Source organism: Vicugna pacos, chromosome 11 (genome assembly GCF_048564905.1).
Source record: "Vicugna pacos chromosome 11, VicPac4, whole genome shotgun sequence".
Lineage (NCBI taxonomy): Eukaryota > Metazoa > Chordata > Mammalia > Artiodactyla > Camelidae > Vicugna > Vicugna pacos.
Genome location: NC_132997.1, coordinates 80,535,860 through 80,550,113, shown reverse-complemented (window position 1 = coordinate 80,550,113; position 14,254 = coordinate 80,535,860). Strand labels below are relative to the sequence as shown.

At 42.3% G+C, this 14,254-nt stretch overlaps 1 protein-coding gene across 1 annotated transcript in view; it reads right to left on the bottom strand.

The window, feature by feature from the left end:
* SORCS3 (sortilin related VPS10 domain containing receptor 3) overlaps nucleotides 1-14,254 on the bottom strand; it is a 560,208-nt gene that overhangs the window by 47,353 nt on the left and 498,601 nt on the right. Inside the window, exon 15 of the mRNA XM_006216335.4 lies at nucleotides 258-375. Within this exon, the coding sequence (XP_006216397.1) occupies nucleotides 258-375 (118 nt within the window). The remainder of the gene's footprint in view (nucleotides 1-257; nucleotides 376-14,254) is intronic.

The following is a 14,254-nucleotide window of genomic DNA, read 5'->3' as shown; positions in this document are numbered from 1 at the left end:
TCATTGTCACCTCTCCTCCAGGCTGCTCAGTGTTTTCAAAGAGTAGATCAGGATTCCAGGGTGCAGAATGGTCCCAAAATATCACCTGCTCCTGCCAGACCTAAGCATGTGGGCTCCAACCCTTCCCCACACAGCCACCCTTATTCTTGGATGGCCCAGCACGTCCCTCCTCCGATTAGGAAGTCCCCAGTACAACCAAGCTGGGCTTGCAGTGGCCCCTCTTTCTTGAAACAGGACTCCCCCGCCCTGCGCTGTACCTGATTGAGCAAGTGCCAGGTCTGATAGTCCTCCCTGGTGCAGCGCCGGCTGAAGATAGATCTGTAGTCCACCTTCACCAACTGCCATTCGGAGCGGAGGCTGAAGTGGCCAAAAACTCTAAGTGTTTGGGGGAGAAAGGAGAAAAAAGCAGCAGAGGAAGCCCCGTAGTCAGCCACTCGTGCACAGAGACCGGAGGGGCAGGGGTGGGGCTGACTTGCAGCCTAGGCTTTACCGATTCTTCCAAAGTCAGGTCTTTGAAGGCCATCGCGGGGAAAGTCCACGCCCACATGGCTCTAGCCAACTGACAGGGTGGTCACTGTGGGTTTAAAACCCACTTTTTTTTTTTTTTTTTGCAAAAGTAGTAAATGTGCCTGACAGGCAGCATTTTAAAATACAGAAAGGCATGGAGAAGGAAACATTTTCCCAATAGTCTCCAGGAAGAACTGTTCCTCCAATGTGGACACAGAGCCTCCTTCTGAATACAAGTGCTAGGGTTGGGTTTACCGATGTCCACTGGCAGGGACTCAGTTTCCTTGTCTGTAAAGTGTACTTGTGTATGTTGGGAGGGGGTATGGACTAGCTAATCCAAAGTAGGATCGACCCCACCCATTCCAAAATTCTGATCCCATCTAAGCACGTTTTAGTTGAAATTCCCAATGCTTAATTCACAGGAATACTGCCCTCTTCTCCCCATTCCCTGAAAAAAAATCATCACCATCTTATAAAAGGAACACGTATTCATGTGTAGTGGGGAAGCACTCCGTCTGCGCGACTTAGACGATCAATACTGACCTTTCAAAGCCCAGTAGTTGATAGCCCTATAAATATGAATGATCAATCGTTTCTAGAAAAATAGAAAACAGGACTGATCATTCATACTCCACTCGGGTGGCGTGTCTTATAATTACAATGCAAGGCATCTATCACAGTGATGTAAAGGGGAGACCAGTCATGCCGGGAACCGAAACCGACTGAAGTCTTTCAAGGAACTGGATGGCAAGACTTCATCAGCCTCGCAGCCCTGGATTCTCCTCTTTCCCCTACCCCTCCACAAAAAAAAAACTCTCACAGGGACACCTAAGAGACTAACCCTCCTCGAGGGACATTTTCTTCTGCCATCTGAAAGATGAGGACTCTTGGGGGGAGGTGGGGCTGGCTGAAATTGTGAAACGGAGAAAGAAACAGAATTGTTCTGTAGATCACCAACTTAAAATACACATCAGGAAACGACTTTTAATGTTCTATCGGTTACATGTTAAATAAAGTTTTTTAGAGCTTTGGGAAAAAAAAAGAGAGATTAAGCAGAACTTCAGTCTCTTCCTTATTAAAGCTGTATGGTGTTTGCATGAATCTTACCTCAGCCCTGAGTAGTAGAAGCCAAGGGGCTAGAATATCCTGGGTTGTGTGGCCAACACAGTGTGGGGTACCTCCCCCCAGGTTCTCTCTGTTCCACTGCATTCTTGCTATATTCAGTGGTCTCCAAATCCAGTACACCCATGCTCGGTCTGCACTAAGGGATTTCTACCATTTTGTTCTGATTCACTTCTTGGAAAGGTCATGAGTCAGTCAATTTTAAATCGTTAACAAAACAGTTATTTCTTATAAAAATTTTCTACTTGTTTGTAAAGAGGAGAATTAGGTTAAAAGCTCATCAAGAAAACAAACAAACAAATCAGTGGGATTTTTTTGAAGAGTGTCTTCTTCCCTCTCTATCCACCCTACCCAAATCCTCCCACATTCAAATGCCACCTCCTCTAGTAAGTCTTTCCTGATTGGAGCACTCTGAGTAGCAGGGTAATAGCGATGTGGAACAAAACCAAAACACTTCTGCCTACTCCGAATAGTCAACAGTTATTTCATGGATCACAAAATACATGATGTCAGATTAACCCCCTTCCTTTCTATGAAAGGATCACTAGGCAGCTAGAAGAAGGAAATATGAGGCACGTGATTGATTTGGGTATCAGCAAGGCATCTGAGAGCATCTGCTGTAGTCTTGAAGAAAAGATGAAAAAATATGAGCCAGGTGCTAGTAAAATTATGTGGCTGAACAGCACCTAATTAAGGCATTAAAAAATCAACCAGGAGGGAGGGTGTGAGTAGGCAGCTGCAAGGTTCTGCTGTCTGCTCTTTCTTGTTCATCATTTTTATTAATGACTTGACGACATGAAAATAATGGTCATCATCGGAAATTGCATTTTCTGGTGACACAAAACTGGAAGAAATAGTCAATAGGCTTGATGGCAGAATCAGGACCCAAAAAGGTCTTGACAGGCTGAATTTAATAACATGTGACATAACAAGGAAAAATGTCAGGTCCTTCTCTGGCAACTACATAAGTATTGGATAAAGAAATGGGGCTTGGTGCGGCTCAGGATAAATGATGATGATGATGGTGGTGATGATGATGGTGATGATGATGGCGGCTTAAGAATTTTCATACACAATGTGACTAACAGAAGTCAACTTTTCAGAGAGACCAAAATTACTTAAGGTAATCTTGGAATGCATTAATTAATGCAGAATTTTTGTATACCATCTAGAACAAAAGAGACAATATCTCAGTCTATTTTACATTAACTACATCACAAAGGAAAACTGTAATTGGTCTTGGATGTCACCATTCAAGAAGGATATAGACTAAATATCTCCAGAGCACATGTAGGGGCTTTGGTGGTGGCAGTAGAGTTAAATTCTCCTGAAATTTTAAATAAAAATATGCATTTATTGGCATAGGTGTATTTATCTATGGAGAAATTATACATATTCTATCAGATTTTCCAAAGGCTTTACAGTTCCGAAAGTTTAAGGACCACTGAAAAAGAGAGTGATTAAGATGACATATTGGATTCAACAGTAGCTCCCCAAAGAGATACGACCATGCTCTGTTCCCTGTAACCCGTGAATGTGAACTTACAGGGAGAAAGGTCTTTGCAGATGTAAGTCAGTTAAGGATCTCAAGATAAAATCACCCTGGCCCTAAGTCCAATGACAAGTGTCCTTACAAGAGACACAGAGAAGAGAGACATGCAGAGAGGAGAAGGCTATGTGAAGACAGAGGCAAAGATTGGAGTTATGCAGCCACAAGCCGAGGAACAGCTAGAGCCCCCAGAAGGTGGAACGAGCCCAGAACGAATTCTCCTTTAGTGCACCAGTGAGGGTGTGGCCCTGCTGCCACTTTGATCTTGGACTCTGCCTCCAGAACTGTGAGAGAATAAATTTCTGGTTTGTTTTTTTTCAGCCACCCAATTTATGGTCATTTGTTACAGCAGGCAGAAAATAATATAAATGGCATTATGATTGGAGACCACTTTTCATCCACCTATCCAAGAGGTGCTATAAAAACTATGGCTGGTTAACCTGCAGACAGATGACTTAGGAAGGGGCAGGGGAGGGAAGACCATGCAATGTGCAATCTAGGCAGATCTCTTGAGTGTAAGAAAGTAACAGAGTTGCCCAGGTAGGAAAGGAATGCTGGAGATTAGTCAGCACAGAACTTCAAGCTCAAGCTCAACCATTTCCCAGAGCTGATGCTGGGGAGGATATAAGCATCACCCAAGTGTAGGACCTGGTTGACCCTGAACCTCTAAGGATGTCCACATTGGTGGTCTTCCCAACCCTTCAAAAGATCTGTTCCTGATCTCAAAGTGCTCATTTCAGGCCTGAACACAAAATAGGCACCCATTCAGGACATGTGAACTAACTCAGACTCTTCTCTTCTGCAATCCTGGTAGATGTGTTCCTTCCATCTATATTTCTTTGGCTTCTATCCCAGGCTCCTTACACCATGTTCCCCAGGTCCTTCCCCAAACTGTTAATTGACAGACTAATAGGTTCACTTGGGAGTGTGGGAGGCTGCTCTCCTGTGTGATCACTTTCATATGCCATTATGCAGATTTTTAAACATTTAATGTTAGGATTATGAGCTTTGTTCATTTTCTCTTTGGACCCCCAATTAAGATGGTACAAAACCCATTAACAACTTTTGGACATTAATATACTCTCCATCTCTCCATCTGCCATCAGTTCATGGTGGACCCTCTCCTGTGGGACATACATGACTCTGAAACAGGGTCTCTCTTTTACAAAGAGCCAGCTTCCCTAAATCTGTCCAGTCCTGGGTTTACTCACTGCTCTTCTGATTAGAGCACATGGAAGGCGAAGAAGTGACAGAAATGCAGCAAACTAAGCAGGAGAGAAAATAAGGACTAATTTAATTTCAACAATTTCTCATCCCTTTTTATATCCACCTTTAGAACAGATATTAAAATTCACAACAGGATCTGTAGAAGTGAGACCCCTGCAGAGAAGTCAGAGTGGCCATCATCAGAAACCACGTCTATCACTTTGGGGTGATAAACACTGAGTATATACACCTGGTTCTGAATTAGAGAAAGAGAAAACCTAGACTGCTTCTGATTAATAATACAAGAAACCAGCTTTCCAGATAAAAGCTTCTCATCTCCTGGACATGTTCCTCTAAAATGTATCACCAGTAAAGGAGGAGCAACATACTTGTCCCCTTTTGGTACCTTTTAGGGGAACAAAGTGGTTTGTATATCAATTAAATACAAAGACCCAAGAGTTATTTCTAAAAGGATGTGATTCCCAAATCAGGGGCTACTTCTTTTAGAAAGTCTTCTGTGACTGTTTCATATAATACTGAATTCTCATCCCTTAGAAACTCAAATCATCCCATTATCTCTAGACCAGAGGTTCTCCACTGTCTGCATCAGAATCCCCTGGAGAGCTTGTTAAATATACATGGTCTAAGATGCAGACTTTCTAATTAGTATGTTTTGGGTGCCTGACTATTTGCATAGCTAATAACTCCCAGGTGATGCTGATCTCATTGTCTCCAGGACCACTGTTTAAGAAACACTGTTCTAGACCACTTATCCAGAATTTAAATTGTTGTATTTTTGATCGAACTTGTATCAACCACCTCGAAAGCTGTGTAAGGCTGGGGATGTTCTTGTAATTCTTTGTGCTACATAACGCCTTTCACCAATAGATACATGACAAAGAACAGCTAATTGATTATTAAGCACCATGGAACAAGGCAATTCTAGCGGGTGGTTTCACTTTCAAGTCTTTGATAAGAAAAAACTTATTTTCTAGCATGCCCATATCCACTGTCATCCACAGTCCCCCTTCCTTGCAATTACCAAGATAAACTATTTTGACCTACGTATAAAGAAATGTATTCCAGTTCCCCTTCTTAACTCAAGGCATATTTTCACCAAGATAATCAAAACCCTGAGAAAATGTATGTGAAAATCTTGAAAATCCCAATTGACAACAAATATGTATTACTATCTTCATCATTCTCATTGCTGGCACCCACACAGACTCATATCCAAGGTCCAGCTCATCAGAAACTTTCCATAGGGTTGGCTTAAAAACATTTTTTGCAAGGTAAATACTAACCTCAAATGCAGGGGTTTTCTTTTTTCTTTCTTTCTTTCTTTCTTTTTTTTTTTTTTTTTGATGACATCTTCTATAGAGCCTTAGAAAACGTGGATCCCTCATACATAAATACAGATGACTGTCTGGGAACTAGTAGCCTACCCTTTAGTTCCCCTTAAGAAGTTGGTCCCAAACACAGAACAAAATAAATGAATCCTCAAAGCCATTTCTCACAATATGGATTTTCAGGAAAAATCAATTAAAATTTATTACTTCTGTTTTTCTTTTTCTTTTTACCTTGTCACCTGGATTTTTTTCATGAGAATTTTTGGCTCCATTCAAGATTCACCTTCTTCTTGGGCTTTACAAGCCTGAAACCGTCTCTTTCCTCCTTTAAACTCCTCTGTTGCTAAACGTCTGCACTGCTGATATGACTCTGGTCAAAAAGTGACCTCCTGCGCTCTTGTGTGGTTGTTCTAACATACAGGTGGTCTGAGCACTGTGGCAAGAGCACTGGGCAAGGAAACAGAAGACTTGTCTTTTCCTAGTCCTTGTCTGCCACTAAATTAGCGAGGTGACCTTGAGCAAATCACTTCATCTCTCAAGCTTTCAGCATCCTTACAGAAGATAATTTTTAATCAGTGACAGATACACTCAAAGGATGAGATACAGAAATAGTCCAGATGGAGCATGGCCCTTTAAAGACCATTTCCAATAGTTTATTTTCTTTCAATCCCTATGTCTCCCTCAGGTGGACAAGCGATCTATCTCCTGGTGACCCCGCACACAAAGGATTTATCTATTAGAGCCATTCATCCTTGTCTTCACTGGCACTTCTTTCATATAACAGATGCTCAATAAATAGCTCTCGGTTGATTAATGGGTAGAATCAATCTATCAAAATCATCCACATCTTCCAAAATTGGGCTTTATCTGCCCTTATTTCCGGGCCAGAGGACATGGCTGAGTTGTGTGTCCTCTGGGGTTTAGGAGGGCGAAAACAATCTCAGGAAAAATCGCAGCAGCCTCTCCACCCCTCGCTCTCGCGGGCTGTGCTAGGATTTCGGCAAACAACTGTGATTTGCTGGGATCCTAAATAACACACCTTCTCTAATCCACCATCCAGACCTGAGTAAGCCTTGTGGGGAGGGACGTGATTAAGTCGAGGGAGGAGGCTGGTTTACAACATAAAAGACTTCATTAGAATTCCATACACATAGAGGGTGAGCTACTCGTTAATTAAGTGATTTCAAAGGGGATCTCGGAACATAATTGCTATAATTTAGGTGGAAACAATGCCACACTAAATGTAATTAGAGGAGTAGGCTCTTAAAGATGTTTTCCTCTTTACAGGAGAGCAACTCTGGGTCACCTGATTCTCCCCTGCATGGTAACCTGGTTCTTTTTTCGACCTCCCAATACACCAGCTTTTATATACAGTTATAAAAGCGAGAGAAGTTTCAAGGAGAGAGTGGTTGACCACAATCCTTCCGAGAGGAAAAGGACGAAAATTCATTACCAGGAAACCACTGGAAGTATGCACAAAAAAGAACGAACAGTGTGGGTGGGGAGCTAGACTAGGAGGATGTCACTGCAGACTGGCTTTTGAGGGGACATTTGATAGAACTCAACTAGTATAATATTGTGCTGTCATCAGCCAGCCCAGGGACCTTCCCCTTTCCTTTATCGTCCTCAGTGATGCCAGCACCGGCACCTTGAGCTCTTATAACCACCAACCTTCCCACCTTCATCTGCCCGAAGAAAATCTTAAGAAACAAAGCAAGGCCAAAGCTGACTCTGTCAGTTTCTTCCTGACTTTCCCCTTCCTGTTACTGCAACTGAATTCTCAGTCATCAGGCAAGAAACCTCTACGTGAGCAGAGACTCAGTCTACAGCACGGCCCTCTCTCCTAACCTCCAGCCTGACGCTCAGTCCTTTCCATTACACTTCTACAAAAGCTCTCACATTCACCAACTCCATCTGTGTCCCACTGTCACATCCTAATAATAGTAATAATGGCAGCCACTGAGGGTTACCATTGACTGCATGTTTATCAGATGCTGGGGACTCCGGTGAATGTTTCATGGCTGTTATCATTCTGAATCCTCCACGTAATGCCCTGAGAATCTTAGGCATAGCCATTTCAGATGAAGAAACTGAGGCCTTAGGGCCATGTTCAGGGTCAAGATTAAGCTGAGATTCAAGCTGACACTCATGGAGGCCAATGCTCTTACTGGCTGTGCTTCCTCCTGCTGAAGACTCTATTCCAGGCTCTCAGTAACTCTTCTCTCCTCACTAGCTTCACTATTTTATACCCTATATTCATCTTCATGAAACCTATCCTCCACCTGTTTCCAGACAGTTGTCTTAAAGCATTGCCCCCAAAACGCAGCATACCTGCTCAGAAATCACGGTTATAGAATAAGGACCACATTCCTGCAACTAGCATCCCATCCCACATCTGGACCTCATATTCCTTTCCAAACTTTTCTTCCTTCTGCCCTCTTTGTTCTGGCCAAACTGGTCTATTTCCCTTTGTACAAATGCCTACGCTACCTAGACACTTGCTTATGTGTGGACAGGCACATGTGCTGATGATAGTTGTGGAATATTTAGCAGTTTCCATGGTGTGTTTGTGCGTGCACGCACACACCCACACACATGCCCACACACCCATTCCTGATTCCACACTTTGTTTTTGCCATGTTCTTCACCAGAAACATCTTCCTTCAGTCTTTGCCTGTCCCCAAACCAAATCAAGCCCCGACCCAGATGACGTCTCCTCTTGGAAGTGTTCCTTAGGTCTGAGTGATCTCTCTTCTAAACTTCTGACTCCCTGCATGAGAGGATGGTAAACGTCCACAGAGGCAGAGACCTTCCCCGGCATGTCTAGCCCTTTGTTTCAGTAACACCATATCCTCCTTGTCTTCCTCTTTCCTCTCTAAGTGGACCTCTCCCCTCTCCTCCTCTTTCAATCTTTGCTGGTAACTTGAGTCTTCTTCTCTGTCCCTACACTTGACTTTAGCAATCGCATTCATTTCTTCAACTTCAACCTCTATGCAGAAAACTTCCAAGATACTTGCTCTTGTTACTGACCTCTCCCAAGACTTAGTCATGAGTATGATGCTCAGAACTTTGAATTTGATTCAAGAGACCCCTCCCTCCCTTTGTGGTATTATCTCCTGCTACTTCACAGTGTAACTTGTGCTCAAACTGAATTCCATTTTGTTCCACTAAAAGCAGTGTGCTTTCCTACCACCTGCTTTTCCTCTGCCTGGGATGTCTTTCTCACCATCTTTTCTTGTCCCACTCTTACCCGTTCTGCAAGTCTCAAGATAAGTAACAAGCAGTAATTCTTGGGAGGAGGGGAAAGAGGGAAAGGGAAGTTTTTCAACTCTAGTGACCAATTATAGTGACCGTACTGATTTCCTTTAAAAAAAAAAAACTGAACATAGGAGGGTTTTTTTTTAACTTTACTTTTCTTACCATCATTTAAAATTTTCAACTTAACTGTAATGTTTAGAGAGAATATAATCTCAATGATATCAGCCCTTTAGAATTAGTCCAGCCTTTGCAGATGACCCAGTGTATAGTCAATTTAAAAATATATTAAATGTTTGCTTAGAAACATGTATTCCCTGTTTGTTGCGTGGAGAGCTGTACATAGTTCTTTTAAATCAAGCTGGCTAATAGTGTTATTCATATCCAAAACCACACTGACTTCTTGACTGCTTGGTCTGTTGGTTTCTACACAAAGTTTATTAAAATATTCCCCTGTGATATTTCAAATCTTCCATTTCTCCTTGAGTTTTGGTAGGTTTTTGCATTATGTAATCATTGCACTATGTAGGTTTTGAGATTTTTCTATCTTCTTGATGGATTATTCTTTTTGGTTTTAATTTAAATGCCAACTTTTCCATTATGCTCTCAATGATCTTCCTTCCTTCTTGGTCCCTCTCCTTCTTAGGAGGAAAAAAATGATCTCTTTCCTTTGAATTTTTGTAGCCTTTTTTCTATACCTTGAGGATCACCCTTAGCTCTTTGCACCAGGTATCAAAATTTATAGAATATGTACATAAATATCGTATCATCCTTGCTAGACTTTAAACCCTTGCAAGCCTGCAACTTACATAAGCTGTGCCTTACACACTGTTAAGTGCTTGTCATTATGTGTATTTTCTGAGATCCAAGAGAATGAAGTGGTTAAAACATAAAAGATGTCAGACAGGCCAAGACATGAGCCCCAGTCCTGGGCCAATGGAAAGCTGCTTACGCATATTAACTCGACTTCAGTTTTCTCATGTGCAGAATGAAGATAGTAACAGTACCTAACAGAATTCTGGGGCTTAAATGTGTTGTATATTTATAATGTTTAGTATAAATAAAGAGATGAATCATTTAAACTACCATTCGTGTTTTAGATAGTAACACCTAACTATGGACACTTACTCCATGTCTTTTGTTGGATGCTTGAGGATTTTGTGGGCAGACACTGTGCGTCAGGCTTTAGCAGCCCCATAGTCTCTACTATAAGACTTTGCAAACTGTATGTATTCTAGCAGAAGTCAATCAAATAACAGTTAACAACAATAATAATTAGAAACACCAGTATTGGTGGTCATTTACTGAACACTTAGAGTATGCTAACCACTTGGCCTGGATTATCTCATTTCACTTACTGCCCCAGGTAACAGATGGGGAACCTAAGCCTCAAAGAAGCTAAACAACTCCTCCGAAAAGGCTGCACAGTGAATGGGCGTTGGAGCCAGGAGTTCGATTTAGGTGGCGGTTGCTAATATTATAACACAGTTCTCAGCACCATGCGTTCAGCAGGGCTCATATCCCCTGTTAAGCATTTTGTGACTCATCAGCAATCACTTGACTGCACAGTTTGGCACAGAGGTATGGGCATCGTGGTGGAGGTTCTCTTAGCTCCAGCTTGTAATAGGCTGCTTGCATAAAAGGCAGAAAAACCATGAAATGTATAAAACCGAAGTCACAGTTGGAGGAGGTAAGAGAAGAAAAATACGCAGAGAAGATGTTATCCAGAGAGTTCCAATTATGGCCCAGCTGGTCTCAAGGTCTAGAGCATCTATTACGTGGGGAATTATGCACTTGAACCTGAACTGTGACAATCTTCAAGGGCTTGGCCTCTAGTTGGGAGTCCCTAGGACATGAAAAGAACAAACAGAATTATAAAGTCTTAATGCTTAAGACCAAGGGTTCTTAGGGACGAACCTTTGGCCCAGCCCCTTCACTTGCTAGCCAGAGAAACCAAGGCCAGGTAAGGTAGCGACCTGCTCAGGAACACAGAGGACTAGGACCCAAGTCACCCGAAGCCCAATTCTTTCTCCCATACTGACTGCTTTTCATAGGAAACCTATGAAGCTTGCAAGTTGAGTCGCGGTGCACCATGTGTGACAGTGGTACCATGAATAATTAATTGCTAGAGGAACCCAGGGTAAAACACGATCACATCCAGGGCTACAATTAACCAAGGAAGGATTCAGATAAGACCCACTGTCCACATTTTGCTGGCTTTTACTTAAGGCTCCTGTGCCTAAAGAGAGCTCTGGGTTTTCCAAACTCTAGCCTGTGATTCTGAAACTAGAGATGTGTGCCACTAGTTTCTTCTAAGAGAGAATTTTCCTTGATGTGCTGAGATGTGGCATTCCTCTGCACAGTCTAATGATCAAATGAGTCATCAGAATGAAACAGACAATGATGTTTCCTGCCTCTGGGGAAATGAACCTGCTCCCCTCCAGAGACGGCTTAGCTGTTCCCATCAAGCCCCTAAGGTGGGTGAAGGTCAGAGATCCTAGGGTGATGGAATCTAAGTCGGGCTTCACTGGTGGCCAGCAAGCTGGAGGGCAGACATAGACCTTCAATTCACTAATGAGGGAGAATCCTGGTGGGTGCCAGGGAAGGGGAAGGATTCTCTCATTGGTCCAGTGTTGTGTTGCCTCCACACTGACACATAGATAAATGTGCCCCAAATCAAATGCTCTACAATCACCCAGCCTGGCTACATGCAATTCCCCCTATTGACACACTGGATTTATTTTCCATTCTTCTAAGTAAACAATTAAACCTGCTGTGAATTCCGGTGAGTCACACACCATCTTCTCCGCCACCTCCGTCCAGGACTCAGAATTAGCCATTGCTAGGAAACCGCAAATCCCAGCTCAATCCTTTTACCCAGCTTTGACGCCTTTCACTGGCTGGATGTCATTAATTTGAGAGCAAATTATTAGAAACCTGGAAAACAGTTCTGAAATACCTGCAGATTTATGATGAAGTCGTTTCACAAAAGGTCACGGGCAACCCTGCTATAATTAAGTCTTTCATTAATTTTAAAATACACAATAACTTACAAATGCAGCATAAATTAACCAGATGACCTTGAAGAAATTATTTAGAGAATTGCTTCATCAGAAGCCACTATCTAGCAATTTTTTGAATTTTTATTTTACAAGTGGGATTTTGTCTTTTTCCATTCCAGTAGCCTGTTTATTTGAAATGATTTAGTATGAATTTACTCAGAGCATTAGCGAGCACTGGAGAATGACAGTGGGCACCTAAAACTTTCCTTTCCTTTAGGTCACGACCTCAAAGGCAGAGTAAGTGTGGCCCACACAATCACCCACACACACCTAAATGCAGCCTCGACTCTTTTGTTATCTGGGAGCTACTATTTTTTTCCACGAGTACAATTTGATAAATGATTTCTCTTCTCTTGTTACAGAAAGAATGCATTCTCGTTATGAAAAATTAAAAACTACAAAAATCTATAGATGAGAAAACAAACCCCCCACTGGAGGTAACACTTTTAACATGCTGTGATATTTCCTTCCATTCACTGACAGTGTTCTTCTTTCTCAGACTGAGCTAAGTAATTATCAGAATCCACAGCCAGAATTCGAATCTTTGGAAGTTACAGGTAACCTTGAAATCTCTTTCTCTCTCTCCCCTGTCCCCTCCAACTCTCCCGACTCCCTCCCTCAAAAAACACACATACCACCACCAGCACCACCACCACTACCATTAAAAGCTCAGAACTGGATTATGGAAAACATTCCATAAATACTAGAGCTGAAATAAACTCCATACCAAATTGATCTCTCTTCTGTAGGGTGCAGAAGAGGCTGTGGAGCATGGCAACTTAACTGTCCTGTTCATGCTGCAGCCCAGCTGCTAGCCCTCTTAGAACAGTGCCTACCTAGGCACTCAACACATACTGTGGAATAAAGAAATAATAATGTTCTTGTAATAGCAACTTGATACATGTGGATTCCTGAGTCCTGAAGTATTTCTATAGAGCTCAGTTCTTTCTGAAAAACCAAAGCCCCCCACCTCCTTATGCCTCCATTTGCCTCTTGCCTCCATTTGCTCTCATCTCTGCTTCTATGAAGGAGGCTGATGAGGACCGACTTCAAGTCAAAGCAGAAAGAGCAGCATCCTGGGAAGGCCAGCCATCCGAGGCCAACAGTTGTCGGCCTCCAGAAATTCAGGCCACATCCTGGGCTGTCGGTGTGGGTCCTTGCCACCTGACCGTTTTCCCAGTAGAGTGTAGAAAGGATTAGCGGTAAAGCAGGTCAGTGGCTGCCGGGGAATTGCACAGAGTGAAAGTGAGACATGAACTAGACCTTAATAGAAACAGGCAGGGGATCAACAGCAAGGATTCCTGCACGCAGGGCCTGTGTTAGTTTCAGTGAGATGATGGGTGAGGTGGTGAAAAGAGGCAGGGATTAAAAAGTCCTGGGAGAGGAGAGGGAAAGACTGAGAAAAAGACTAAAAGGCATGGGACCTGAGGAGGCAAAGGAAAGAAAGCTGATGTTTCTATGCATTTAAAGAAATCATTCAATAGCCAAACAACTTTGACTCTTTTTTCAAAACTTAGTAAGCTCTTTCAGTGGGTTTGAAAGCTTATTAAAGTCCACAACATTGGGATGTGGTCTGTGAACCTGAGAAAGATGATTTGGGAGCTGGGTGCTGAAGGAGAACCCAAGAGATGGAAACAGAAAGAGAAGATGGATGTTCAAGATGGGATATAAGAGAGGAAAATACATGGGAATTAAAAGAGCTGTAACTGGGACATTATGCTGTGCACCAGAAATTGACATATTATAACTGACTACACTTCAATTGAAAATAAATAAATAAATAATTTTTAAAAATTAGAAAAAATAAAATAAAAGAGCTGTTAGAAAGGAGGGGAAGTAGGGGCATGTGGTTTTCCTTTGTCATTATATTTCTCAGGCTCCTACTTTATGTCAAATCTGGAACTAAGTGACAAAAAGAATCAGAAAAAGGATAAAATTCAGCCTCTACCCTTAAATAGTTTGCAGTTTGTTCCAATAGTATTAGTCACTCTCCATGGATCTGCTGAGCCCCAGTCATGCACAGGCTTCCATGTTCAATGCTGTGGAGGATGACAAATAAGACAGTTGCCAACCTCATGAATCTTTCAGACTAAAAAAGACCTCACGCTCTAACTGCAGAGATGACCAATATGTAAAACAGCAAGAACACAGTGCAAAAATAAAGGTGACAATGCCAATTCACCGTGATCCAGCAATTCCATTTT